Below are 27,073 nucleotides of genomic sequence, written 5' to 3' on the forward strand. Positions count from 1 at the left end.
AAGACAAATAATCAACTCCGCAAAAAGGAACCCATACATAGCCAGCAACATGACTGAGTTATTGAATACTGCGGTTCTATTTCAATGGCAGCATGTTTTATGGTCAGCACCATTCAAACAAGCAAAAGACTAATTGAACTGTAAACTGTTAATTAAATAATAATAAATTAACAGAAAAATACGATGCTGAAATGTCGTTCAAGGCTTAGTAGCATTTATTTGGTATGTTTACTGTAATGTATCGGATCGGATTTTACTTCTTATTTATTCCGATATCTGATCCAGTCATTTTGGCCAATATTGCCCCGATACTGATATGGAATATCGGACATCCCTAGTCATAACAATGACAAAGTTGTGTCTGATTCTTGCAATAGTTTGTCTTCAGTGTATAGTGAAATAATCACCACAAACACGAGCACAATCATTTATTACTCAGTCTTTATTAACAAAAATACAATGGCATGGTAGTGACATGATACTGCCTATAATGTTCTAAAAAATAAATAAATAGGAAGCAAAATTCACACTGCTGACAGAAACAATTCCACGTTGAACCCCCCCCCCCGTTACAAAATTGAATAGGAGTAAAAAATACACTGGTCATAACAGAAATGTTATACATTTGCACCTCCTTTGGTTTAAAATTCACGTGGCTCATTTTGCTGTTTTTTTTCTTTTTTTTTAGCTTAAAACTGTCAGTTCCCGTAAAACAGACCGGGAGAAAAATACGAGCCAAAATTCTGTCTGACAGTTGATTATTTTTTGTCCATACAAGATTAAAAAATAGATTTTTTTTTCTCCTTTTTTAGAAAAAAGTCAGTTTTCAGGTTGTACAGTATTCCTCTACAATATGTACACACTTAATAAATACCAAGTGTATGAGCACGTTAGATAAAATAGCTTGTAGTATATGACACGGCTGTTTCAAATACTTTCTACGTCTACCCCAACTGTTAAAATCAAAACAACGACGTGCATTTGCGTCTACGGTAAACCTACTGAGGTCAGAAGGGTTTTTGCTCCCACTTCAATACCGCTGACTGACAAATTAAAATAAAATAAAATAAAAATACAACATTCGACTCTTTGACTTGGGCAGAGATGTCAATTTCTAGCTTCCACCCAAAAGTCATACCTCAAACCAAAAGGCACAATGAAACACAAACAAAAGACAATTTTCGTTCCTATGACAGTCAGAGGATAGTGTTTTCAAATAAAATGATATGGCACAAATCTTTGTGTCTGTAAATGTAGCATCAATTATGACGGACTGAGCGAACAGGGATAGTCTGAAAGAGGTAACCCCCCCCCCCCACCAAACACACACACAAAAAAAACATCAGTGCCCATACGCCTCCTCTGCGTAACATTCATTTAGACACAATCTGATATTGTTGTGTTATTTCCTCCGCCAAGGAAGTTATGTTTTCAGCCCTTATGTTTGTCTGTCTGTTTGTTTGTCTGTCTGTTTTTTCAGCAGAATTACGTGGAAACCACAGAACGGATTTCCACAAAACCTGGTGGAAGGCAGGGACGCGAGCCAAGAAAGAAGTCATTTTACATTTTGGCGTGGAGCTGGACAATGGATGTCTTTTTGCTTTAAAGCACCAGTGTGTAATTTTTGTACTCTCCTGGCAGCATGTGGCGGTAAAGTTGCAAACCGCAACCAACTGGGCGTCCGACAGGGGACACTTTATGGTGGCGCACCGCTAATTCCATTTCCAGTTTCCTGCAGCGCTGGAAATTCAACAAGAATGCGACGTATTCAGGACCGTTTTCTGCAACCGTATTCAATGCTGCGCTCCATTATACCTCGGAACTCGGGAAGGCATATTTAGGGGTTTGAGTGTGTTTGGTTTGCTGTAAAACGTCAACTCAAATGCACCGTTTGCAGACCGCTCTTCCCAGTGAGTACAGTTATACTGTACAGTCGAGTTTTGTTAGGTAAATGTGACTTGGGGGTTGATTCTTTTCATAGCTTCAGCCATCATTTCTATTGATTACAAAAATACCGTAGCCAGCAAATTCTAGGTGAGATTAAATTGTTAACTGTCCAGGCCGACAGAGAAGTGGGTCCGGCTGACGAGTGATGTGCATCGAAAGCCTCCTGTGTCATAAGCTCCATTTTTAGCCAAAAACCATCAGAAGCACGAGTGACGACGCCACAGGAGGGTGTCACACCCCTCTCCCCGTGTTTTCCTGTCTCTTTCTATATTGTGAATATCTGCCCTGTAGTTTACTTTGAGTGAATCAAACACACACCACCCTGCTGCTGGTAATACTCACTAGTGCAGAGTGTAAATTAGCATCCAGCTAAAAATAGTCCCCAAATAAATGCACCACTTACTACCTGTGGTTTCACATTGTTTTGTTCAAAATCAAAGTTTATAATAAATGGCCGTTGGCCTATTGTTACAGACAGGGTATGAGGAGATCTGGAAAGAACTGACAGTTGTTGGTTTTGGTCCTTTCATAGGATTGGCTGACACTAACAAAAATATATTGCCAGCTCTATTTTATTATATAATGAGGGGGGGGGATAAACAAAATTAGTCATAAACACACTTAAAGGGGCAGTAAGCGATTTTACTCCAGTACATGCGAATAATTCCTCACAGTCCGCTAGCTGTCGGTTCCGTGTTGAAAACCCAAAAAAATGGTGTGGACCGGACCACACAACGCTGTGTGCAGTTTGTTAACATCACTCCCCGACACATGCGGAGTCGACACCCGTACCCAAGGTCGCGGGTTCAAAGCTTGGTCAGTGCAGTAAAATCGCTTACTGCGAGTTGAGCCAGATTATGAGTTATTTGTACCTTAAAGGGGCAGTAAACGATTTTGGAAAAGCTCGTCTCCATCTCTCTCTCTCTTTGTTGCAGCCTCAGGTATGGAAGATCGGCGCGCTAACCACAAGGCCAAAATCCTCTGAGACGTAGCATAATTCGCTAGCACGTCTCTTGAGGTGTCGGAGAGTGATGTGCGTGCATTGCTTTTAGAATCGCTTACTGTCACTTTAAGTAAAACCAAAACAGGAGGGCACTCAAAATACTGTTACGTGCTCACAGATCCTGTAGCTAAGGAGAGACGGCCGTCTGAACCAGGGAGTTTAAGCTGGAGACTGTTATTGGCTTTTTATTAGGCTAAAGCAGTTAAAATGAAAATAGTGAGCCATGCTGCACGGATTATCATGACACCAGATCACCAGACATAATGGAAAGGCTTTCATATTTGACACCTTGGATGGTACAAGAGATGGATTACAGGTTAAAGGTTGACTTTGTTAAATGGAGCAGCCTTGACAGTAATGTTAGCAAGGCACCGCATATGAATGATCAACAATCCTGTTTAAATTGTTGTTGTTTTTAAAACACTATGCATCCAATTTTTTTCTTCGAGAAAATTACGATATAATGCACAATTTGTTCAAACAATTCTCTGAAAAAATTAACCTAGCGACTACAGTGTTATAGGCCAACAGAAATGATTGCCAATTAAATTCCAGGCTAAACAGAAATTAAAGCAGTTTTTTTACTTTTGGAACTGAATAATCGTGACCTGTCAGATTAATGGCAGCAGCCATATAACAGAGTAGAGGGGTGTGTTTGTTTGTTTGTGTGTGTGTATGTGTGTGGCTGCGGTCGGCCCCCGTCTTTATCGCTCGGCGCTCATTTAAATGCACGCCAAGTTAATCAGACGGGAGGGACACTGAAGCCCCACTTTTATTACTTTTTTCCCCCCCCCATATATACAGACAGGTCACTGTCTTTATTAACTGTGCCTTTTAGAACTACACATTAAAAGCCAGACAATAATTATCTGGTGCGATAATGAGAATTCCTGGCCCAGGTTCTGGGCTTTGAGATAGTGATTTCATTTTGTTTCATCCTCAACACTAAACACACACGTGCCAACACAATTTCAAGTTGTTATGTAAGGCGAAGGGTGGGACTAGGGTGAGGGGGTGGGCATGAATTATGGATATTCCGTTTTATCTTAATTTCCACAGCCTCCGTCTGTGTGGATATAAGGGCAGGGGTGACATGCTGATGAATTAAAGGGCCGGTGCGTAGGGTTTCGCGGTGCCGAGCAGTGAGGTTGCAGATTGAATACCCCACTCTTTTCTAAATAGGTAGGAGGTAGGATCCATTGTGGGCTACTGTCAAAACAGTGGACGAGGATCTTTCAGGTGATTATACACTAATAATCCTACACACTGATCCTTTAACATGACAAGGTGTGCTGTGCATCACTCATGACCTGAGTGATAGGTAGAAAAAAAAAAGAAAAAAATGTGAGCCTCATCTTTGAACCAAGTCAATTTTCTGTTCATTTGGAATTTTATGGCGTGACCCTGATGACCTTTGGGCAGAAAAGATTGTAGCAAAAATAAAAAAAAAATCGTTCTGTTGTAAGGCTCCAAGGTACGACGGCGTATTAGGGCAATTGTATGAAAAAATTTAAATAATATGTATCCAGGGGAGGGGCAGGGGTTATATGTCGAGAATAGAACACTTGATTTCGGACATTAAGGTCGCAAATTTACGAGAAAATTATTTGGAAAAAATAGTGTTTCAGTTTAAGGAACTACATCGCTTCAGGATCTCCACAGACGCTGTCGCATGCCGTGTAGAGCTGCAAAAGCTAATCAATTAGTAATCGATTAATTGAGTAATTGTCAACTATTTTGATAATCGATTAATCGGTTCAAGTAGTTTTACGGGAAAAAAAAGATTAAGATAAAGATTCTCTGATTTCAGCTTCTTAAATGTGAATATTTCCGTAAATTACAGTAAACTCAATATCTTTGGTGTGTGGACAAAACATCCATCTCAGGGTTTGGGGAAACACGATCAACATTTTTCACCATTATATGGACCAAACAACAGAAAATAATTGACAGATTAATCGATTATGAAAATAATCGTTAGTTACAGTCGTGACGCCGTGTATTAAACACATACGCTTTAATCTGCTTCATTGTTTGATACAAATAGTAGTTCCTCGAAAAACAAAAAACTAAATTTTTCTTACCTTTCCTCTCATAAATTAGCTACTTTTTTCTCGTAAATTCACCACTTTAGTGTCAGAAATTTTCTTTTTTTCTCTCTGGATATTACCCCCCTTCCCCCCAGCTCCTTAATTATATATATTTCTTCCTACGATGGCCCTAATACGCCGTCGTACCGAGGTTATCGACACTTAAGTATCAGCGGTCTCTTTTTTGTTTCACTTTTGTGTCTCGGACGAATGGCACAATTAGTTTGACATGAATCAACGTTAAAGTGCGTTACATATTTTGGTGGTTTCCCTTGTCTGCTTATGGGAGGCTAGCTGAGAGAGAGGCCATCTGTTGCCATTCGTGTGTGTGTGTGTGTGTGTGTGCGTGCGTGAAATGTGACAAATCCATCACAGTTGACACAAAAAAGCCTTTGTCGGTGGATGTTCCCATTTTTCCGAGCAGAGGGTTGTATCGGTCGCGTGAGCGGCCATTGGGAGAGCTGTCCTCAAACACACTTCCACACTTTATCGTCACAACCACGTCTTCCTATACGTTTTTCCGCCGGGACAGCAGTTATTTCAAGTCGCGTTTGACACTAAAAAGGCTAAGTGTGAAAGGTTGTACACTGAGAAAAACAAACAAAAGAAACACGTTATCGTACGAATGTTATTATATACAACAGAAATTTCAATGGCTAAAAAAAAATAGAATATACCTTCAATGACACATTTAAGTGTCGCCTAGCAACACAATCCCAGGTGATAACCGGTGTGTCTGACACACCAGACAGTTATAACGTGTGCCGACGTCCCTTTTAAATCTTTCCTTGTGTCCAAACCACACGCCTGTCGCCACGAGACTCCGCTCTGCTTTTCAATAATCTACCTCCACGAGAACGTTTACTTCCTCCTCTACAGACGATACTTAACAAGCAATCCAACAGGTAAAATTACACTTGTTCGTACAAAAAATGTATATATATAGAATGCAGAGAACAAATAATAATAATAACAATAATAATAATAATAATAATAATAAAAAGTATAAACTTCTGCCTCTTTAAATTGGTATAACGGAAACTAACATGCATTAAAAACCTGATCAATATGAAATCATGTCAAAGCTGTGATGCGTGCCTTTAGGCGTTGGTGAGTTTGCACGTGTACCTCCTTTAAAGCGCCTCGGCTGTGTCCAATTAAATACATTAAATATTACAGTAGCGATAAAAAGAGCTGCCTTATAGTCAGTATATGAATTAGACTGGAAAATGTGTGAATCTGTTTTTTTCTCTGCTCTCCGTTCCTGCTGAGGGATTGTTTTTTTTTTTCGAGGTATGAACTTGTCCCTGTATAGTAAAAAAAAAATAAATCTAACTTGGGCTAGAGCCTGGGCTTGTCCCTTCAAATGAAAATCGCTTCCCCCCCGGACACATTTTGTGTCTCATGTCAAATTATTTGATACAAATATTAAACGACTCACAAGCATTGTTCTGGTTTTTTGTTGTTTTTTTACATTCCTTTTGAAGGATATGCCACTCTGAATATCATTTCATCATATATCTCGACACCTGTGCATCGGGACAGAAGACGCCGCAGCCCTCACGACCGGCCTGCGCGCTGAGAAATGGCAGTTTACTGCGAGGGTGCGGTAGACATGATATCCACCCACAACCACTGTGTATCGGAAATTAATGAAACAGTTTAGTGGGCGGCAGAACGCTGCGAGAGCACAGGGTCAGAGTGCATATAGAGAAAGGTAGAGAAGGACAGGTCTCACTCTGCCGTCTGGAGGCTTGGCTGCACTTCTGCTTGCGGCTGCTGCTGCTCCTTGTTGAGGATGATGCTGATGATGTCGCCCTCGTGCTCCTTCATGTGCTCCATCAGCCGCTCCTTGCTGGTGGACTCGTAGCCACAGATGCAGCAGCAGAAAAGGAGCACGCAGTACTCCATGCTCGGGCCCGGGACGGCGGCCTGGCCTACGCGGGGCTGGCTCGGGGACTGAGAGTGGAGCTGTGCGGGTTCATTCCCCTGGGGGCTCGGGGATTCCGCGGGCCACTGCAGGGGGTCTGTGGTGGGCGCGGCAGGGCCAGTCGAGCTGTCCACCGCCAGATCGGCTGCCGCCGTGGGTGTCGGAATTGGTTCCACCGGGGCCTTGACTGTGTCCTTCGCGGGTTGTGCCACCGCAGGGCGCTCCGCCGCCGCCGCCTCTGGCACCGCGGACAACTTCTGGGGAGCTCTGAGGGGAAATAGAGGGTGGCATCTTCAGGAGGAGGACAACGGCGGAAGGAGCGATATCAAATGACTGAGTTGTACGTCTCGCTCTTGGGGCCAGTGAGGGGACTACAAATGGTGCCACCAACATTTGATTGAAAAGATTCTAATAATGCAGCTGCGTTTTTTTTTTGCTTCCAAGATACACATTAGATATGTGCAAACACAGGAATGAACTGACAGACACACTGTGTTAAGAGTTCAGGCGTTTACCGGCTGCTCTGGGAGATGGCCTCGTTGATGGCCTGGTTGACTTGCTCGTAGTTGTAGTTCTGGTCCCCGGCGTGCTTCCACATGTGGGACTTGAGTGACGGCGGGTGACTGCACACGTATCCACACAGAGAGCACCTGGAGGAGAGGCGAGAAAGAAAGAAAGAAAGAAAAAAGAGAAAAGAAAAAAAACGGGGTGAGAGCCGATCAGGTCGAAGTTGATTTCATTTTGCTTCGCGAAGGTTCGACTAATCCTTCTCCTGCTTTCTATGGAGGGGAATCATCGCGGCGCGAGACTCGGCAGGGGACCCTAGTCCTGAGAGACAAAGTTTGGGGGGTGGAAGTAGGATAAACATCCCACTGGTGAGGTCATGAGTCAAAATTTAAAGCACTTGACTTCTTTCAGTCACTTATCAACTATCCAAAATGCTTCAAGTAGCATATACTCTTGCAGTCCCCACGACACAGGACTGAAACTTAATTCTGTGAGACTCAGGTCAATTATGAAACGACAAGAAGGAAAATCAACTGCTCCGTCCGCCAGTGTTGTAGCAGGCCGTTGGGTGATGTCGCTACGGTGTGCGCTCTGAAAATCTCTCATTCTAATCTTCTTCCACTGACCAACAGACTGATGAGTTGAGCCAATGAGTTCACTCGTTCGCATGGGACAAAATCCCAACATCCTAGCATGCAAGTGCCTTTGCCCACTTGACCCCCCACTGTACGTTCTGTTTTCTGTTTCGTCTGCTCACACACACACAGCTAAATCTCGACATCAAACTCAAATCAGCGTCAGAGGCGTGCTTGGAAATGCCAAACAAAAATCCAGCCCCCCCCCCCCCAAAAAGTGCTTTAAGTTGCAGGTGTGATTTGGTTCTAACGGCTTCTGGTGTGTGTGACCCTGTCAAGTTTGGTTCCTTTGGGGCTTGTGTGAAAGCGGCCAAACAACCAGACCCGGATCCACCAACTGCAAGACTGTGTGGCAACTGATAAACGAGTTGAGCACTTCACACTACAGGTCACATTCCGCCATTCATACCGCGCTTCTCTATGGGGCTGCAGCTATCGAATAGTATAGTGATCGAGTATTCTACCGATTACTCCATTGATTAAACGAGTAATCGGATAAGGAGAATGCCTTTGCCTTATTGAGAGGCGTGTTGACCTTTCATCCTGCCCGTCGTCCGGAACGTAGTCAGGGAGCAGGGAAAGTGGTCTGCTCCGGGACTATTTTCCCTCCAACAGGTACACGGAGGCAATGCGTTGCTATGTCTATTATTGGACATCTGCTGCCGGCATGCACACCGGACCTCTTTTTCTCTCTCTCAAGTCACGCTCTCGCTGCACGCTCGTACACACACACCACACCGCACATTCTCTGAGCACTGCCACATTCACAACAGGAGTTACTCATACAACAGGCGAAATTGTAAATATATAAGAATGTGGTTTGCTTTTCAGAAAAAGCAACATTTTCATTGCTTAAATTGCACCTAACCGGTCACCTCTGGCCGGGCCCTGCTCTCTCCGGAACCATTAACCCAGCGTTGTTGAGGTGCCTTCGCCGCCGGGTACTGCCGGTTTTTTTTAATCAGCTTAAAACGATGCCAAACTTTGGACACTTTCTGTTGTTTTCTTCCGCCTATTTCATTGTTTTCGCTGTTTTTATCCATTTTGTAATCCGCGCCGACTGTGTCAGCAGCAGAAGCCCGCTTGTGCGACGGTAATAATCATTCATGCGGAAACAAAGTGAATGGTACAACGTTAGTTTCATTGATTAAACATAGCTTTGAGGCGCATTCTAATTATTGTAAATTATCCAAATTATTCAAGGAATCGTTTCAGCCCTACTTCTCTATCAGTCATGCATTCACACACTGCACTGACTGGTGCAGCATCTTGCCCAGGGACACTTGGACATACATCGGGAGGAGCCAGGCATTGAACCACCGACCTTTTGATTCATGGTCGACCCGTAAACACGCATCACCCGGTAACTGACTGATTGCACATACGGCACTGTTTAATGTAAATTCTTGAATTTAATCTTCTTTAAATTCTTTTCTTGCAATTCGTGTATTTGTTTTACATTTGTAGTTTGTATATATTGTATATTTCGTAATTTGTAACACCGGAATTTCCCAGCTCCATAAATTACCTATCTTTCTATCTATCGATCAATCAATCCATCAGAAAAGTGTAACGGGGATGCGTGATACACTCGTGTCATATTTTGGCATATAAAAAAGTGAGTGAAACATGCCGTCCATGCGGTAAATTCCTCTTCTTGCCTTAATATAACAGCTTAAAATACCTCTCCTTCATCCACTTTCTACCTTGTCAGCTTTGTCCGTGACATATGAGGCCAACTGGGCTGATGATGTTCATAAGTAGTAATTTCTCTGTTAGCTCTTTTTGACACCAAGCGAGATAAATAAGCGTCTCAGAGTAAAGTGCAAGCCTGACTGGCTGTCAGTCATCATAATAGGATTCACTCCACGTCCGCAGAGCAGAGCCCAACTAAAATGGTATCACTTCTGTCTTGGGTCTGGACAAAAAGAATTCACCACGGGGGTGAAAGTCACCTAAAAGTCAGGAGGTATTGCCTTCTGTTGCTTCACCTTTGAAAATCTCTCAGAATCCGCACATTAGTTTCACAGTGCTGCCTGCTGCAGTGACCCCGATCTCAGGTTCCCCAGGATGCATGGACTGGAATATACCTAACCACCTATCACCATGGACACCGTTTACATGGTCTTATACATTAAATACCATCTGATGCATACCATTGCAAACACGTTATCTTACATATCCTTATTAGTACGTTTTAATATCTGTATCTTCGTTTACTGCGTCTGTCATCTCAGAGCCGGCCCTAGCCGATTCATGAAAATGAACTTGATTATTTTTCTATCGACCTCGATAATCGCCGCTGTGTTTGTTGACAGGTAGGCACGCTGCTTCAATCCTCTCCTCTGCCAGGTCACAGGCGCAGCTCCCGAATGGTGTCAACACTTTTGGATAACATTTCTCTCAGCAGCCTTGCTTTGCTCTAAGTTCATTTTGCAAAAATATCGCCGCCGCTGCTTCAGAATTGTATTACATGTCGCAATTTATTTCATGTTGACACGACAAGACACAACGAAGGAGCGCTGTATAATCTTTGGGTGACAATATTGTTTATCGCAATAATTCGGGCCTAATATATCGTCTGACAAAAAATTGTTATCGCGACAGGCCTAATTGTCAGTACTTCATCATTCTCACAACTTCTATAAATCTAACACAACCATTACATTAACAATGTCAGCCTTTGTGCTTCTATGTTTTTTAATCTTAAAGTAGCCAACTCAGAAAAAAGTGGTCCCGTGTTGATTTGCACTTAAATATTCAAAGTGACAGTACCGAGTGGAATCTAGCTGTCGTTATATTTTCTTATGATAATGGTTTGCTAACCTACGTTGGCTGAAGATACCTTGACTGAACCGAAGGCTTGTTTGACAGATGTCTAGCCGGTGAATGTTTATGGTAAAACATTGAAATTAGTCATGCATGTCCTTTTTTGTGACATTGTCTTTATCTTTAACTTTGTATACGATACTGCCTTTTCCATCAACTGTCTGACTGACAGGCCCTAAGCAGCCGCCTAGTTCGCGTTTGCCTTGTGCCGGCCTTGTCTCATCTATTCCTTTGCTTCATCTCTACACATCCCTCCTGCCGTTAGACAGAAACTTCCCCCCCACGGGGACGAATACAGAGCGAGCCATCTGTCTGCAGCAGAACAAGTACCCCGACGTCATGAAAGAGCACGACTAAATAACTTGAGTGCTACTCAAATGGACAAAGAGCGTCATTGTCTGTGCCATACGCCGTATGGAAATTTGCAATCCGGTGCTGCGGGCCCCGGATGAGGGTATAGCAAAGTGTGGAGTCAAGTGGAAATCAGCAATCAGTGCCACGCTCAGGGCTGAGGGTATTTAACATTTTAAGAGGGACCGAATATTCACTCCCACCGACCACTAACCTTGTTATCAGAAGCCCATTTTCCAAGTCTCCAGCCTGTTTTCACCTTGAGAGCATAGGAGTGTGGATTCACACACATTCCTGCCCGCGTGGCCTCAGGTGTCCCCCACCAGCTCTTCTTTTCTCACCTCGCAGGTCCGGTCAGTGCTCATTCCTATCATTCTCATCGTCTCTGACCCCTTTCACAACTGACCAGCACTTCATATCCAGATTGTATTCTAGATTCAATTTTAACCTGGTTACATTTACGTATTAATATGCTGAGATCTGGATGAATAGTTGAAGGAGACGGAAGCCATCGGTGATGCTGCATTATTTGGTGCTGTCTTGCTTTTGCGATTGGTCTCGTCTTCACTCCATCCGTAGGTGACTTAAACAACACGGGACCGGGGAGAGGACCACTGCCCGTCTTCACTGGCTCAACGGCTGCTAGCCGCCTCGCTGCTGCTACCTTGCTGGTTTGGAATAGTTATTATTTCCGTAGTCGTTGTATGTGGATTGACAGCACAATTGCATTTACACTTGTGTTCAATGTGTTCACAGTGTGTCCCTGAACACCTTCAGAGGTGGTTTGGCCAATCGGATGACAATCCGTCCTAAACAAGTCCTGCGCACGTTTACACTTCTACTTTTGAGCTTCATCAAATTGCAATCTGATCACCAAATACGCATTTAGGGTAAAATATCTGATTGAGATTTTTCTGACAGCTATTCTGATTTGATTTATCATAATAACTGGTACAGGTACTGTGTTTGCTAGACAGGGCGAATTATTGGCCGTACATTCGTCATGTAACGGCCACATCTGTTGGTTTAAACCGGCAGCGTATTAATGAAGTAGACACCAATCTCTTGAAGACTGATTACATCACTATCTCTTTCCTGCTGCAAATTGGAAAGCAGAGCTTTAGAAATATAATATTAAATTGATTTATTTTCCTGTGTATATTAAGTTAACTTTAATATGTAGTAAAAAGGTGGCGGTACTCTTCTTTTGCTTCTGTTGCATCCTGTGCAGCGATGTCTGTGGTCGGTAAATATCACACACATAGTTTTCACTTCCTGTTTCATGCCGAGTGGAAAAAAAACAAACACTGTAATTTCACTGTAATACTCCGGTATCACCAAATTGCGGCTTTTTTCGGGGCTAAATTGTCAAACGTTGCATCTGGCTGCGCGGAGGCCGGTGGGCGGATTTCCTTTTCAAATTGAAACCGATCGTTCAGTCCTATGCGCATTTAAATTCCAGGTGCAAACGTGGTACCTTTCAGGGTGTACTGAACGTGTTTCTCACCTGTACTGCTCCAGGAGCTGCACCACTTGATGCTCCTGAGGGTGCCTCCTCATGTGGCTCTTTAAACTGTTCATGTTGGTGGTGGCAAAATCACAGCTGCAGCACCTGGCAGACGGAAAGAGAGAAGAGAGTGGAGAGATGAGAGAACACAGAGCCGTGGCAGAGACTTTAACAAGCTGCCCTATGGGGTCATCGTGTTGCTTCTTTACACTTGTAGCCTGGAGGGAGATAAGGGATTTACAAACAAAACAGAGAGGAAATTGCTACTTTGAGGGGGGAAAAGAAAAGAATGAATCACAACTATTTCTACTTTGCTGGAGTTCGGATGTTGCGGTTGAAAGATGAAACTGGTGTTTTAGTTGCTTCGAGGCAAATACAAGGTCTGGAAACAGAGGCTACACTCAACTCAGACGTTTGCACTGCATTACAATAAAAGTAACACGGACAACAAAGAATAGTACTTTAGAAAGTGAGGTTCACTGGGGCTCAAAATATTTAAAACCAACTGACCAACTCAAGACAAGAAAACTTTCTGGAGATAAAAAAAAAACTTCCAGCACTTTCTTTCAACAGAGTGCAATGTTTATATTCATTCTGTTGAATTTAAATATGATCACAATTACTTTTGCAAAATATAAAAAAAAGTTATGTTTTACCGTTATCGCCTTCTTACATTATTAGTGTTTTATGCATGACCAGTCCCCTCTTGCTGAACATTGTGCTGCTTTTGCAACAATCCTGAAACATGAGGATTGACACGAGTTCAAATATCGGTATTCCTACAACTGTGTCCTGTGGATAATTTGGAAAGACGAAGAGAAAAGATTGTAAAAAAACGACAGCCTATGTTGGGGGATGTGACGGCTTGAAGATAAAGGAGCCTTTACTGAGGACATTTCCAACAAGATTTGGAGAATACATCAAAATGACATGGTAGGGGTGTGTTTGGCTGCATTTCAGTTGATGACTTGAATAAAGTGTGCATGTGCAGTGGAGAAGTTCATCAACAGCTCCAAACCAAGAAACGGTGCCGTACACAGTCCACGGTAAAACATGACTGTGGTCTTCACATTTTGTTTTTTATAAAATAACACAAACGGGTCTGTGAGATTTTGTCGGCGGTCGTCTTGGTAAGGTGAGCTCACTGTGGCTGCGGCTTCGTAATTATCGTCCTGACACTAGAGTGATCGATGTTCTTGTCAAATTCTTAGCAAATGTCAAACTGCTGCTTTAAAATTACACCTTGACATTCAGTAACTGCAACATTGTCATGACGGACACTTCATAACCGAGCGTGGAACGGCGTAGACGTGCAAGCCTGTCATCATCGCTCTGGACTGCACTTCAAACTGACAGTCAGACTCAGCAGAACCTCGGACTATCCTCAAAGTGTTTGTTGTTTCGTCTCACGTCTAATGTCGTGTGTAGAGCCGGGACGTCAACTCGGCCATGTTCCTAACTACCTGCAGACCACACTGCAGTTATGAGAGACTCAATTCACTTCTGACTGTTTCTTTGTCACAACCATGTTGTAAAGAGACAGTTTGTAGATACACTCGACCATTAAGTTTGACAGAATCACAACAAGCACAGACCCTGATAATACTGGGTAGAATATTTAAATCTGGATCATGCACTATTTTAACTACTTTTACCCTCGTACCATTCGCAAGCTGGATGCTTGATGATTGTGGCTAGAAACAGCAATTAAATGCCACCTGACCTTTTCCAGAGAGAGACAGAGGGACAAGTCCTTTCTGTGTGTGTGTGTGTGTGTGTGTGTGTGTGTGTGTGTGTGTGCTTGCGTGCGTGCGCGTTTTTGACCTTAGAGCACAGGCGACAGAACACTGTTAAGGAAGCCGACGCAAACACCCATGTGTGTTCTCGCCCCCATGGCAGCTTCGTGTCAACTCAAAGGCCAAGTGCTAATTCAGAGTGTGGAAAGACAGACACAGTGTGAGATGGTGTGACTGTGCCTACGCGGAGAGATTACACAGCGCTGCCTGGTCGGAGCATTACTGGGCATGTACTGCCACCTGATGGACCCTTCCGTGAAGGACATCCTCAAGTAGAGACGGCTGCGTGGGGAAGCAGCACTGAAAAAGCGAGACGCGTAGTCTGAAATTAGTTTATTTTTTTCCCACTCTGCATGAAACAGGAAGTGAAAACTGTGTGATATTTACCGACCACAGACATCACTGCACAGGATGCAACAGAAGCAAAAGAAGACTACCTATTAAAGTTTACTTAATATACACAGGAAAATAAATAATTTTAATATTATATTTCTAAAGCTCTGCTTTCCAATTTGCAGCAGGAAAGAGATAGTGATGTAATCAGTCTTCAAGAGATTGGTGTCTACTTCATTAATACGCTGCCGGCAAAGCTAAATGCAATTGCTGCAGATTCAATTAACTATATTATCACATACAAACTAATGGTTGCAAAAAGAAAAAAAGGAGCAACTGGATTTTAAACTTTGAGCCGGGCATTTTAGGTAGGGATTATTAAATTTGTTTTACTATGATCATCAATCTTATCACTGAAATATACATTTCATAGTTAAACATTTCTCATTATTGTTTCATATCAGCTGGTCTCTCAGTGAAAAAGAGAAAGTGAAGTAAGGTTCTCCTGCACCCAACCAGAATCTGATCATAAACGCCTGCATACAGATGACTCAGTTCATTTCTGATAGCTGTCTTGATATTTGGGGCCACTTCCAAAAAACCACACAGATTCTTCAAGTTCTGAACTTTCTTCTTTTTTTGATAAACAAAGGGTAGGATGCAAAACATTCACGGAGTCATAATCTAGCTGATAAAAAGTTTTGAAGAACTGGACTTTTTCCCCCCCTTTTTTTCTCAGCAATATCAATTGCTGTGCACATCACATGTATTCCTGTATGCAGATGTAAAGGAAACACAATGCTAATTCACGCTGCCTGTGAATTTAAGGTGTTTTAATTAAAAATGCTAATTAATAAAACCAGTGACAAAGTAATTCTGCCTTTTACGTGCCTTTATAAGTCGAGTCATTACAAGGCTTCATTCAGGACGTGTGGACATGAGGTGACTCCGTACAGGTCAGTTACTACGATAGAATACAGTAAACAGTAATTTCAAACATAATCAAATCACTATATTTATCCTTTATACATAATTGCACTACCCAAGATTGTGAAAAGAGAAATGATTGTTTTATACATTTTTTAAAAACTGTATGATATTTTTTTGATTTTGATTCCTTCCTCCATTCCGTTCCACAAAATCGGCACACATGTTGATATGCACATGCTTTTAAGAGTTAAAAGCATATAATATTGTTTCAAATCTGACATTATAACCCCCCTCTCTCCGTCTGAGAACAGTTTTTGAATATTTCCAGGAAGTAATTTGTTTCTTGCCTTGAACATTATTTGTGCCTTCCTATATTCCACCAGTTCCCAGAGTTTCAATGCATGTGATTTTAGAAAAGGTTGTTAGTGTGTTATATAGATCTCCAAAATTGCATCCAAAACTCACTATTCTTCTTATGGCTCTATTTTTGTCATATGCACAACGATTGTAGGGTGGTTTTGTAAGTGTTGCCCCCAACTTCCACACAGTAACTAAAATACGGTAATACAAGTGAACAATACAGAGTACAGTGCTTTATGATCCAGAATGTGTCTTGGTTTTCTGGAAAAAGGCAACGCTCCTTGCCAGCTTCGCTCGTACATATTTAATATGAGGTTTCAGGCAAATTTTGTGGTCACACCCAAAAATGTAATTTTCATATACTCTTTCTAGACTAATATTGTTTATCATAACTTGGACTTGTGTGTTTATTTTACGATTTTCGACAAGCATAAGTTTGGTGTTATTCAAATTTAATGATAATTTCTTTATGTCAAACCACATTTTCACTGATTTCTGTTTAGTGTTCACCTGCAAAAGCTGCTGCAAATTTAACTGGTATGAGCATTTATGTAATAGTGGTGCATTTGATTATTCTCTTAACAACTCACCGATAAGGCTTGTCAGAGTTATGGATCCGCCGATGGTTCCTCACCCCGACGTACGTGGAACTGGTGTAGTCGCATACGTCACACTTGTACATCTTCTGCTTGGCACATTCTACGATACAGGACAAACGACAACAGTTTAACATGTTTCTTACAAGCAACAGGAGTCCATCATGCTACAACAGCGGGAGGACTGACACTGAGGGAGGAGAGCTTCTTCAGCTGCTCGTTTAAAATATCATGTCACCACAAGCACACGTTTTACCTTCGTCCGTTACCCGCTCGGCCTCCTCCACCGTGGCCGCTGCTTCGTTGACGGCTGTGAGGGCGGCCGTGTCGCTGCTGAAGCTGTGGTGCTCCCTTTCGTGGTTCCTTAACTGGCTCTGAGGAAAGAAAACACAAAACACGGTTAGATTCCTACACGTAGGAGCGATAATATGCGCGATAAAAATTGAAAGCAGCTTGCGGAGATGTTTAGTGATGCACCGATGCAGGTTTAATAGGCCCCCTCAAACTCTCTAACGCCACATGTGGAGCGGATACAGCAGTGGGCCAGCCTCTACCCTTTCACAATTAGAAACTCTTTTAGCCCAACTCCCAAATCTGCTGAATAATGTGGCGAGCTTAATAACCTCTGCTGCAGATCGGCACTCGGCTCCCGCGACAGTAGTGGAAATCAATAGTTTCCTCCTCCGCCCCAATCATCGAACCAAAGGCAAAATGTCATGCCGAGCTGCGCCGGGCTCCAACTTTCATCTCTTACCGCTAATGAATCTCTCCTCACACAGGTAGTTCAGAGTTGATTCAAGGCCTCCACTCGCCTTCTTTAATGTTTGGGATAGGTGAGAAACAAAAGCTATTGGCCGACGGGCGACTTCTGGATTTCCAGATCTCCAAACATTCCCACCGTCTGTCTATTACAGTCTTACCAGTTACCACAGGGACAAATGCAGAGACAGAAGAATATCCCATTGCGCTGTGTATATGTATTCTACACAGATATCAGGAGGAAAGAAAAAAACTGTCTCCAAAAGATTACTACGCTGCGGTCTTTTGTCACCCAATCTAAAACTGACACCTCCAATGTTACAGGACTGAAATATTTCTATTGTTCAGTCACCTGCTGATTGTGTTCCCATTTGACACCATGTCTGAGAACAGAGAAAAATATGCATTGCATCATATAATGAAAAACAAAAGCATCAAATCCTCACATCTAAGAATGCAGCGTTTGATCGAAAATAACAATGATCAAAAGTAACAATTAAAAATAGGGCAGTGTGGTGGTTAGCACTGTGGCCTCACGGCAAGAAGGTTCTTGGTTCCAATCCTGGTTCAGACCATCCAGGGTCTCCCAGTGAAGGCATGGGTTTTTCTCCAGCTTCCTCCAAAGACATGCAGATTGATGAGTTAATGCACTAAAAATCTTTCAAATGACACAGGACTCAGATATGAGTTTGAGTTGTCTGTCAATATGAGAAGTGAAGAGATATGTCCAAAGAGGAAAAGGTTGGTTGTTTTTCCAAAAGGAACAGTTGTGTACACTATCAACAAGCAGGTGTGTACAGGAAAAATGACCTGGCAGACAGGGGAGCACAGGTCTTGCAGATGAGCAGAAAATAATTTGCCTGGTAAAGTAATAAAAAAAAAAGCCCTTCATGACTGCATATAATTGTTGATGGTTCCTTGTCAACGTTCAAGAAAAGACTGCACAATTTGAACCGCAAGATTCACCACAAAATGCAAACACCAGGTAATATGAAAAGCACGCAAAAAGAAAGTGGTAGATATTTGGAAGAAAGTTTTATGGACTGAGGAAACAATAATAAACCTCTATTAATAGGACCCAAATCCTCCACCTCAACTGTCGAACAAGGTGCCGCTTCTGTTAAGGCTTGGTAATGTAACGGAACTGACACCCTGGAATGTATCGATTTTACTAATGACAGAAGCAACAGGAGAAATGCAGACGTACTCAGGAGCATGCCGAGCTCAGATTCATCATCAAAACTCAAAAAGAAAAAAAAATAATAATCCTGAATGCACTGTCAAAGCAACAAATGAGCCTGTCGGGGTGAGGAGGTGGAATATCTTTGACCAAAGGCAGAGAGACCCCACAACAAGCCGAAGAGCTGAATCATCAGGGAAAAATACCAAGTGTCAGCTGATGACTGTGGGCATAAGACTCGTTGACAGCAAAGCACTTTTACGAAAAGTAAAATTCAATGATTTTGTTTGACTTCATGTGCATCTGTCCGGTTGCTTTTGAACCCTTAAAATTAAGTAGCTATTTTCTCGCATACAGATTATTCTTAAGAGCAAAAAAATATATATTCCAAATACTTACAGTCTTGACAGCCTTACAGGCTATGCCTCGGGCCCTAATAATAGTAATAATCTAAATAATATATATTTGGGTACTGGATGAAATAATCATTAGTATGTATTATGTTATATTCCATTTCTGCCAATAGATCCCCATAAATCTTACACACTGGTCCTTTAAATATCTCATATATCAGGATCAGTTTAAGCACAGTGATATTTCCATTAAACCAATCCTGCTCACTTTTTTGCAACACGACTCTCAATTTTCATAACACAATCGAAAACATTAAAGGAAATATAAATGTGACCTAAACCTACATAAATTATTTTCCTTGTGTGACGATTTCAATGTTGGCTTCTATATATGTGTTTTTCAAAAAACACATTAGGAGGACATGGGAAAAAATTGAAAAACTCATGGGTCCAGTTGTGGGTAAGGGAGGGGGGACAAAGTAAAACAAAGAGATGCACTGTCAGTGTTATATTTACAAGGATATACATAAAGAGTGTCCCTGTCCAGTCTGAGGCTCAGCGTGGCCATGACGAAAACCTGTGAGTCAAGTTCAGACTAGAAATGCAGCAAACTTCTTAACATTATGAAATGTGACTTAAATAATCTCCTTGGTTGACATCTCCTCACCTTATAGTGGAAGGCATCTGGGCACTGCTTGCACTGGTACATCCTGGTCTTGCAGTGGTGCATCATGTGGCTCTCCAGGTCCTCACTGTCCGAGGCAATGTGCTCACAGATGGGACACTGATACGGCTGCCGCTGCCTGTGAACCCGCAGGTGGTGTTTGATGTATCCCTTGTTGCTGCTGCTGTAGCGACACAGGCGGCACCGGTACGGCCTTTCGCTGCCGGGGAGGTAGTCCACCAGGCCGCCGTCGGGGGAGGCGACCAGCCCATCCATTCCCGGGATGGTGCACATGTAGCTCCCAGCTCCGTTGCCTGCGACCACACCGGCCGCGGCTCCACTTTGGAACTGCGCGTTGTCCTGGAGCTCTTTTAAGATGTCCTCGTCAGAGGCGTTCTGGTCCGAACGCTCTCGGAGTCTTTCGATGACGGTGAGCAGCGACAGGCTGATGCCAGCTTTAGCGGTGGGGCCCTCCTCGTCCCCCTCCCCGAGGCCCAGGCGCCCCAACTTCTCCTCCCTGGCCTTGCTATGAAGCTCCAAGTCCAATAGAGCAGCTGTCGTCCCCATGTCTGAAGCCTTCTGCCCGGCTGCGGTCACTTCTACCTGTTTCTGGCCCGTGCTTTGGCACGGTACCTGGGCTGTAATGGTCTTCATGCTTACCCTGGGGATGGAGGTGGTGAGCTCGGGGGTCCTCATGGGCATAGCTACCAGGGCCTCAGCGGCCAGTGAGTGCAGACGGAGAGACTCTGAATGTGTCCTCTTTCGACCAGCCGGGGGAACATTTTCATCCCGAGGAGAGTTGCTGCTTAGGGCAACAGAGGATTTAATATTGGCTCCCAATGGCTGGTTGTCAGTAGTACCTGCACTGCAGCCGAGGACAACCTCACCCCTCGCAGCTCCCACGCGTTCCCGCTCTGGCCCCTCGGCATCCAGTAGGCTCTCGTCCCTGTCCACGTCTGGGCTGAGAAGAAGCGGGTTCGTTGCCATGACCGAATCCTCGGCTGAAGGAAGGCGTTCCACGATCACATTGATGCGGCCGGCGCTGTTGGGACTGCTGTTGATAATTTTCTGGGCCGAAGACAATAGGCTGTCCGTGATAGAGGTGCCATCGAGAGGACTATCCATCTCAACCTCGGTCTCCGCCTCCGTCGTCACCTGCACCTCCACCAAGGGCTCCTCGGAGGTCAGGTCTTTGATGGGGTACGCAGGTTCCTCCTCTTCCTTTTTCAGACCTTCATCGAGATTAGAAAGGGGGTGATTCAACATGTCTTGTTTAGCCAGTGGCACGCAGAGCTGGAGCTTGAAGTTAGTGGGAAGCTTTTGCAGGCTCTTATCTTGAAGGACCGGGGAAAGAACAACTATTTCCTCTCTGGTCGCGGCATTGTTAGAGGCAGCCGAGGCCTCTCTCGTGGTGGGAGCCCCACTTTCGTCCTCGAAGATGGGGTAAGAGCAGTCGACAAGGCCGGCGTGCTTCCAGGCGTGGGTCTTCAGCATTCGCTGCTGGCTGCACACGTAGCTGCAAATCAGGCAGCGGTACAATCCATACTCCTCGTTGCTATACCATTTCTTCTTCTGAGGCAGTTCCTTGGAACCATCCACTGAGCTTTGGACGGCCTCGATTCCAGTACTGCCGCCGCTCCAAGGCCAGTCCCCGTCCTGCCTCCCTAAAACCTCTTCCTTTACCTCGCTGCAGGTTTCCGACAGAGTGTAGTTCCTCTTCACGTTGCCTCCGTTGTCCAAGTGCAGCCTGACATGCGTCTCCAGCTGCCCCTGGTCTCTGGAGGTGAAGCGGCACTCGGAGCACATGAGGATTACGTCGCTATGCTGCTCGTTGTGTTGCTTCAGGTGCTCTTTCAGCAGCGGCAGCGTTTGGGAGAGATAGGGGCACAGGCTGCACTGATAGCATGTTACTGTCCACTTCTGGTTGCTGCTGTTGGGGCTGCCGGATACGTCCGTAACCGTGGAGGTGACGTTGTTGTTGTTACCGTCACCGGGCACGCGTGGAGAGAGAGCGCCGTCGGCTGCGCCGCCGTCTAATCTCACCACCCCGACGCTCTCCTGCTCCTTACAGTTCCTCTTTATTTTCTTAATGGGAGAGCTTCCTCTGCTCCCCCTCGCCCCGTCATCACCTCCTCTCCCCAGTGCAGAAGAGGCCAGCAGCACCGCTCTCTTCTGTCCCGCCGAGGTGCAGCGGCGCTGCGGGCGCTTCTCCACGATTTTGCTGAGCTTCTCGATGACCTGGATGAGAGAATCGGGAGCTTGCTTGTGTTGAAAAATCTGGGAGGCCTCCTCCTTCACGGACTGCTGGGTTTGGCCATGAGAGGGGGATTCCAGTGCTGACGTAGCACAGGAGGAGGAAGGGGATGCAGCGGAGGAGTGTGTGGTGAGTACAGCTACACTGCTGATCTCCTCCATGACCTGGCAGACAACAGAGAAAAGACAGAAGAGTGTAATCCGGCTGATGCTCAAATAATGTGGATACAGGAGGTGTAAAATATCCAGGTACCTGTAAATCAGCATATAAACTGTCCTGCGACACTTGACTCATACACAAACAATATGAATTTGAACAAATGTACTATAGCAAAGAGTGGAATCCTCTATAGCCCCTGTAAGTGACATCAACACTGAGAGCCTACCTCCCCATTAGGAAGCTGATGACTTCCGCTTTCTAATATTATATTTTCACACAGGCACATCGCTGTTGTAGAGAACAGCTCTTTCAGATTATCTGTCAGTATAGCTCTGTATTATTCCCCCCTCGCACAATAAATCACTCTAAAATCAGAGAATTTTGACCTTTTCTTTTCCATAAAAACTACTTGAACCGCTTAAACCGACTATCAAAATAGTTGCCGATTAATTCAATGAAGTCTAACCATTTTTTGCATTTTAAATATGAAATTAGCATACTCGAACAATGCTGCAGCAACTCATCTTAATCTAAAAACAGTCTGGTTCTATCAGGGGGGGGGGGGGGCATACACGTTTTACCATGCTGGCACGTTTGTGCCATGGGACTGACTGTTGCAAGGAACAAGGGGAAGCAGAAGAAAAAGGAGCCGAGTGTGACATCTCGACGATAAGCCCCTCTCGAGCCTGATGACACGTGCACCATGTGCGTCTGTTTACAAACTGGGCTGGGTGGGGGGGGGGGGGGCATGGAAATCCTTTCATGTCTGCAAATCCCACACTTTCCTCTTTGTCACTCTCTGACCACAAACAAGCCCACCTTCCCCTTTTTTCCTCCTACTTCTGCTTCTGCGGGATTTCACCCCCCCCCCGCCCGCCCCCCGCCCGCCCGCCCGAGGAAGATGTTGCCACGGGCCGATCGCCACGAACACGCCCGGGGTGTTAATAACCCGGGACACACGGGTCACAGTCCGCCCGACGGTGACGGATTCGTCGGTGTCTCCGCGGACGCCGGCAGGCGAGCACCTGTTATGTCAGGCTCTAAAAATAAACCCCGTCCCCCTCCGCTGCCCTCGGTGGGAGTGGAGCGGCGGACCCAGCCCAGCCCAGCCCAGCCCAGCCCAGCCCAGCCCGACTGGGCGCTCGACACACCGCGCCGGAGAACCGCTTCACTGAGACCGACGCCGACGTGCCGGACGCGCTGCTCCGGGCGAAGAAACACGCACACTAATAAACTCGAGGGGTCAATTAAGAAAAAGAAAAAGAAAAAGAAAAGAGGGGGAGCAGGGCACATCACTGTTAGCTTAGCAGCTAGCTCCACATTTCGCTGTGTGCTACTCTCACACACACACACACACACACGCGCGCTCACACGTACACGTCCACACACAGAGACACGCGAGTCGGTCTCATACAGTGCTAACACGTACAAGGGCATTTTAACTGTCTTTCCGGTTAATGGGTGACGGAGACGCGCGCGCCACTGGCGTTTTTACTGAAAACATACTCACTGACGCGGAAACGCACGACGCTCTTTGTCCTCAGCACATAAAAAAAAAAGTGTTTTATTCGTTAGCCATAAAAAAAAAAGAAAAAAAAAGTGGCCTCCCTCTGTCCCACATTGCAAAATGGCGAGGATGGAACATCGGTCACGTGACTCGGAGTTCGGGTCAGGTGACCGGGCCGGTTTAACCTATGGGAAACACCGGCTCCGGGTTTCACCAAGGTTGCCCGCTGCTGCCTTCACGTGCTGCTCGTAAAAACACCGCCCCGCCGCATTTTATCGAACCACTCGCCGGTGCGTTCAGGGGTTTAGGTGAGGCCGTGTAAATAGAGCGACTGATGTCGTCGGTGCATCCATTCACCCAGCTGTGTTATTTATGTGATGGACTGGCTCCATCCTAATTCTTTATGCATCAGCACTTACAACGGCATATTTCCATTAAGGCTGCAGCAGTTAATTGATTGGTAATCGATTACTAAATTAATCACCAACTATTTTAATAATCGATTAATCTGTTGAAGTAGTTTTTATGGGAAAAAAAGTCAAAATTCTCTGACTTACTTGTGAATATTTTCTGGTTTCTACGCTCCTAAACTAAATATCTTTGGTGTGAGGAAAAAACAATGCATCACCTTGGGATTTGAGATACAAGGTGAATTTTTCACAATTTTATGACATTTCATGGACCACACAACGAATCGATTAATCCAGAAAATAAACGACGATCGATTCATAGATCCTCAGGCGGATGCAACATCAACACTGAAGCAGCAGCAGTGTTTGCTGCAGCAGGATTATAAGTGAGGCCTCCGACAGCTTGGGCATCTTATTTAAGTGTTGGATTGGATATACGTGAGCAGAGTGTTTCATGATAACTAATTTTGCAACATTTTGCTTCCGTTTATTATTCCATGAGACATGTCCTCCGGTTTCTGATCGGTGTTCCCCCGCGGAGTCTGGTCTGACAGCTCAATCTGTGTTGAATTTGTGGTGTGTTTTTATAAGGGAAAACCCTTAGAGGGAAAAGATTAATGGAGACAACAAACGTGTTTTCAAACATTCAAATTGGTGCAAAAAACACAAGGGAATTACGCAGAAAAACACAGAGAATTACCTTACAATGTATGAGTCTATTTGAGGACTATAATATTCCCACCAGTGCTCAAGTGATGGATTTTGGTCATATTTGGGTAGATATTTTACACGGTTTACAGGAAACATTGTCATTCATGAGTGTGAATACATAATTACAACATTGTTCACATTTCTGTGTTGGAACAGGCATGTGTTTGATTTTTCAAAACCTGACAACCCCTCTGTAATTCCAGCAGTGAAATTTAGCCACATTACGAGTGCCGGGCCTTCATTTCAATGTCAGTATGACCAGGGACAGTTTCCCATCGTATGTTTTTTGAGTTGAAGACCTTTGTGCACAGGTGGCAGATGCTGATCAGAACCCATGGTAAAGGGGTTTAAAAGCCACAGAGTCTCAGCTGTTCAGGGTATTTTCAGCTGGGACATTCAAGTACCTTAAAAACCTGAATAAGACCTTTTCAAGTTTTCTGAATCAAGGATATGAAACACAGGTCACAGATAATCCAAACTAATAGTGACCCTATTAACAGACTGACATGAGATGTTGGGAAACGAACCTGCCAGTAATAAACTGACTGTTTCCTCCTCTGTCGTCAATGTCGATCTCAAGCGAACTTTGGATTGTAAACATAAATCTTAACCTGAGCACGGACAAAGAACTGTGTGCACTCACTGTCCGCATGCAATAATCATCATTTTGCTCTTTTGAAAAGCGATGAAGTAGGATTTTTTTGAGATAATATTTTTCACCACCATCACTACTACAACACAATAATAATGAAAAAGATCAGATCTCAAGATCCTCTATTGGTTTTTCCTATTTGCTGTGGTACAGCAGCAAAGGGCAAAGTACAAATAAGAAGCATAAGTAAAGAAGCAATAAACATGTTAACATAAGTAAATATAAAAGTACAATACTATTCACAAACCTTAAACAGACTTTCACATAGAAAGGTGTTGAAATTGCACAGACAAAGGAAGTATTGGCAGTTTACATGAACTTACACCTGAGAAAGGTATTACTGCAGTTGTTTGTCAGGTGTTTGTGGTCGACTGGGAGAAGAGTCGCTTGTAAAGTTCTGAAAGCAGCAGGAAGTAAAAGGTCTTCGGTAATAACTCTCCTCCAGACACTAGGTGAATCTGAGTATGTCATGGAAGGAATCAGGGTTAATAATCTCTGACTTGTTTTGGACTATATGAAAACACAAAGGAGCACAGAGTAGTAAAAAAAACAAAAACAGGCGCACACTGCAGTCTAAGGTATTCCAATGTCCCACTCAGACAGTGGCACAGCAGCTGGACGTTTCAGTGGAGACGTTCATCTTTATCTACAGCTGAATACCACCATCTAGTGGCTACTGTGTGTACGTGCAGGTCTACTCGCTGAAACAGTGGGCCCTCAGTAAAAGCAAGCGAATTATTTCATAAGCAAACCCACTAACTATTACCTTCATGTAAGAGTTATTACATTATTGGTGTGGCAGTGTGATATGCAAATATGGGCATGGATATGCCCAAATTAAGTGCAGTCTTCAACTTGTCCATCATACACATACATTTTAAGGAACATTATAGAAGGAACGATGGAGAGGAGCCTATTAAGGAATCTGTGGTATAGTGTGATTGCGGATTTTGCTGATGTAAGAGATATGATTTTAGAATCTATGTTAATAAATAAACTATTTATTAATTTCTTTATTGGAAATAAATGAGTTAATAATTTTTTTTTTTAGTTCTTGAATCATACAGTCATACAAAACATATTCATACATGCAATATATCTTCTATCATTTGGGGAAAAAAAGTAAACACCTGTCACAGCCAGTGTATTCCCCTGTGGTCTCCCTTTGCCCCCTCCCCTCTATCCTGGTTTTCTCTGTGCGTGTGTGTGTGTGTGTGTGTGTGTGTGTGTGTGTGTATGTGTGCAGGTGAGGAGCGATCACGGGCAACTGGAGGTGCAACACGACTTTGCCCCAATCAAGTAATCATCACGCCGGCAGTAGAAGACTCCAGCGCTCCATTCAGCCTGAACTATGGCTCAGTTCATGTTCATGTATATCCTCGTGAAGTGTTTTCTTGTGACCATGTCTTAAACATCTCCTCTCGTGCCCAAGATCCGGAAGCCTGCCTTGGTGGTTCTCGTGCCTCACCTCCACGCCTTCCCGTGTTTTGCCTGCCTGTTCCTCAGTTACTCATATTAAAACCTGTTACCAACCTTTCCATCAGTCTTTGCATTCTGGGGTCCAGTCCGAAAAAAGAAGGAAAAAAAAGTGCCAACACCCACATAATTCA

The 27,073-nt window shown here is 44.0% G+C and overlaps 1 protein-coding gene across 3 annotated transcripts; it reads right to left on the bottom strand.

Moving 5' to 3' along the window:
* Positions 1 to 4,810: 4,810 nt before the first annotated feature.
* znf507 (zinc finger protein 507) lies at positions 4,811 to 23,826 on the bottom strand. 3 transcript variants are annotated; one of them, XM_035628936.2, is made up of 7 exons: positions 23,694 to 23,826; positions 19,774 to 22,188; positions 17,071 to 17,188; positions 16,809 to 16,917; positions 12,800 to 12,904; positions 7,486 to 7,620; positions 4,811 to 7,237 (listed from the first exon to the last, which is right to left on the bottom strand). In XM_035628936.2, the coding sequence occupies exons 2-7, from the start codon at positions 22,183 to 22,185 to the stop codon at positions 6,775 to 6,777; spliced, it is 3,342 nt and encodes a 1,113-aa protein (XP_035484829.1). In that variant the 5' UTR covers positions 22,186 to 22,188; positions 23,694 to 23,826; the 3' UTR covers positions 4,811 to 6,774. The 3 variants fall into 3 exon arrangements, with proteins under 3 accessions (XP_035484829.1, XP_035484830.1, XP_047187619.1); XM_035628937.2 differs by having other exon boundaries at positions 23,690 to 23,769; XM_047331663.1 differs by lacking the exon at positions 23,694 to 23,826 and having other exon boundaries at positions 19,774 to 22,718.
* Between the last annotated feature and the right edge of the window lie 3,247 nt (positions 23,827 to 27,073).

The sequence above is a fragment of the Scophthalmus maximus genome, chromosome 4, assembly GCF_022379125.1.
Source record: "Scophthalmus maximus strain ysfricsl-2021 chromosome 4, ASM2237912v1, whole genome shotgun sequence".
NCBI classification, from domain to species: domain Eukaryota; kingdom Metazoa; phylum Chordata; class Actinopteri; order Pleuronectiformes; family Scophthalmidae; genus Scophthalmus; species Scophthalmus maximus.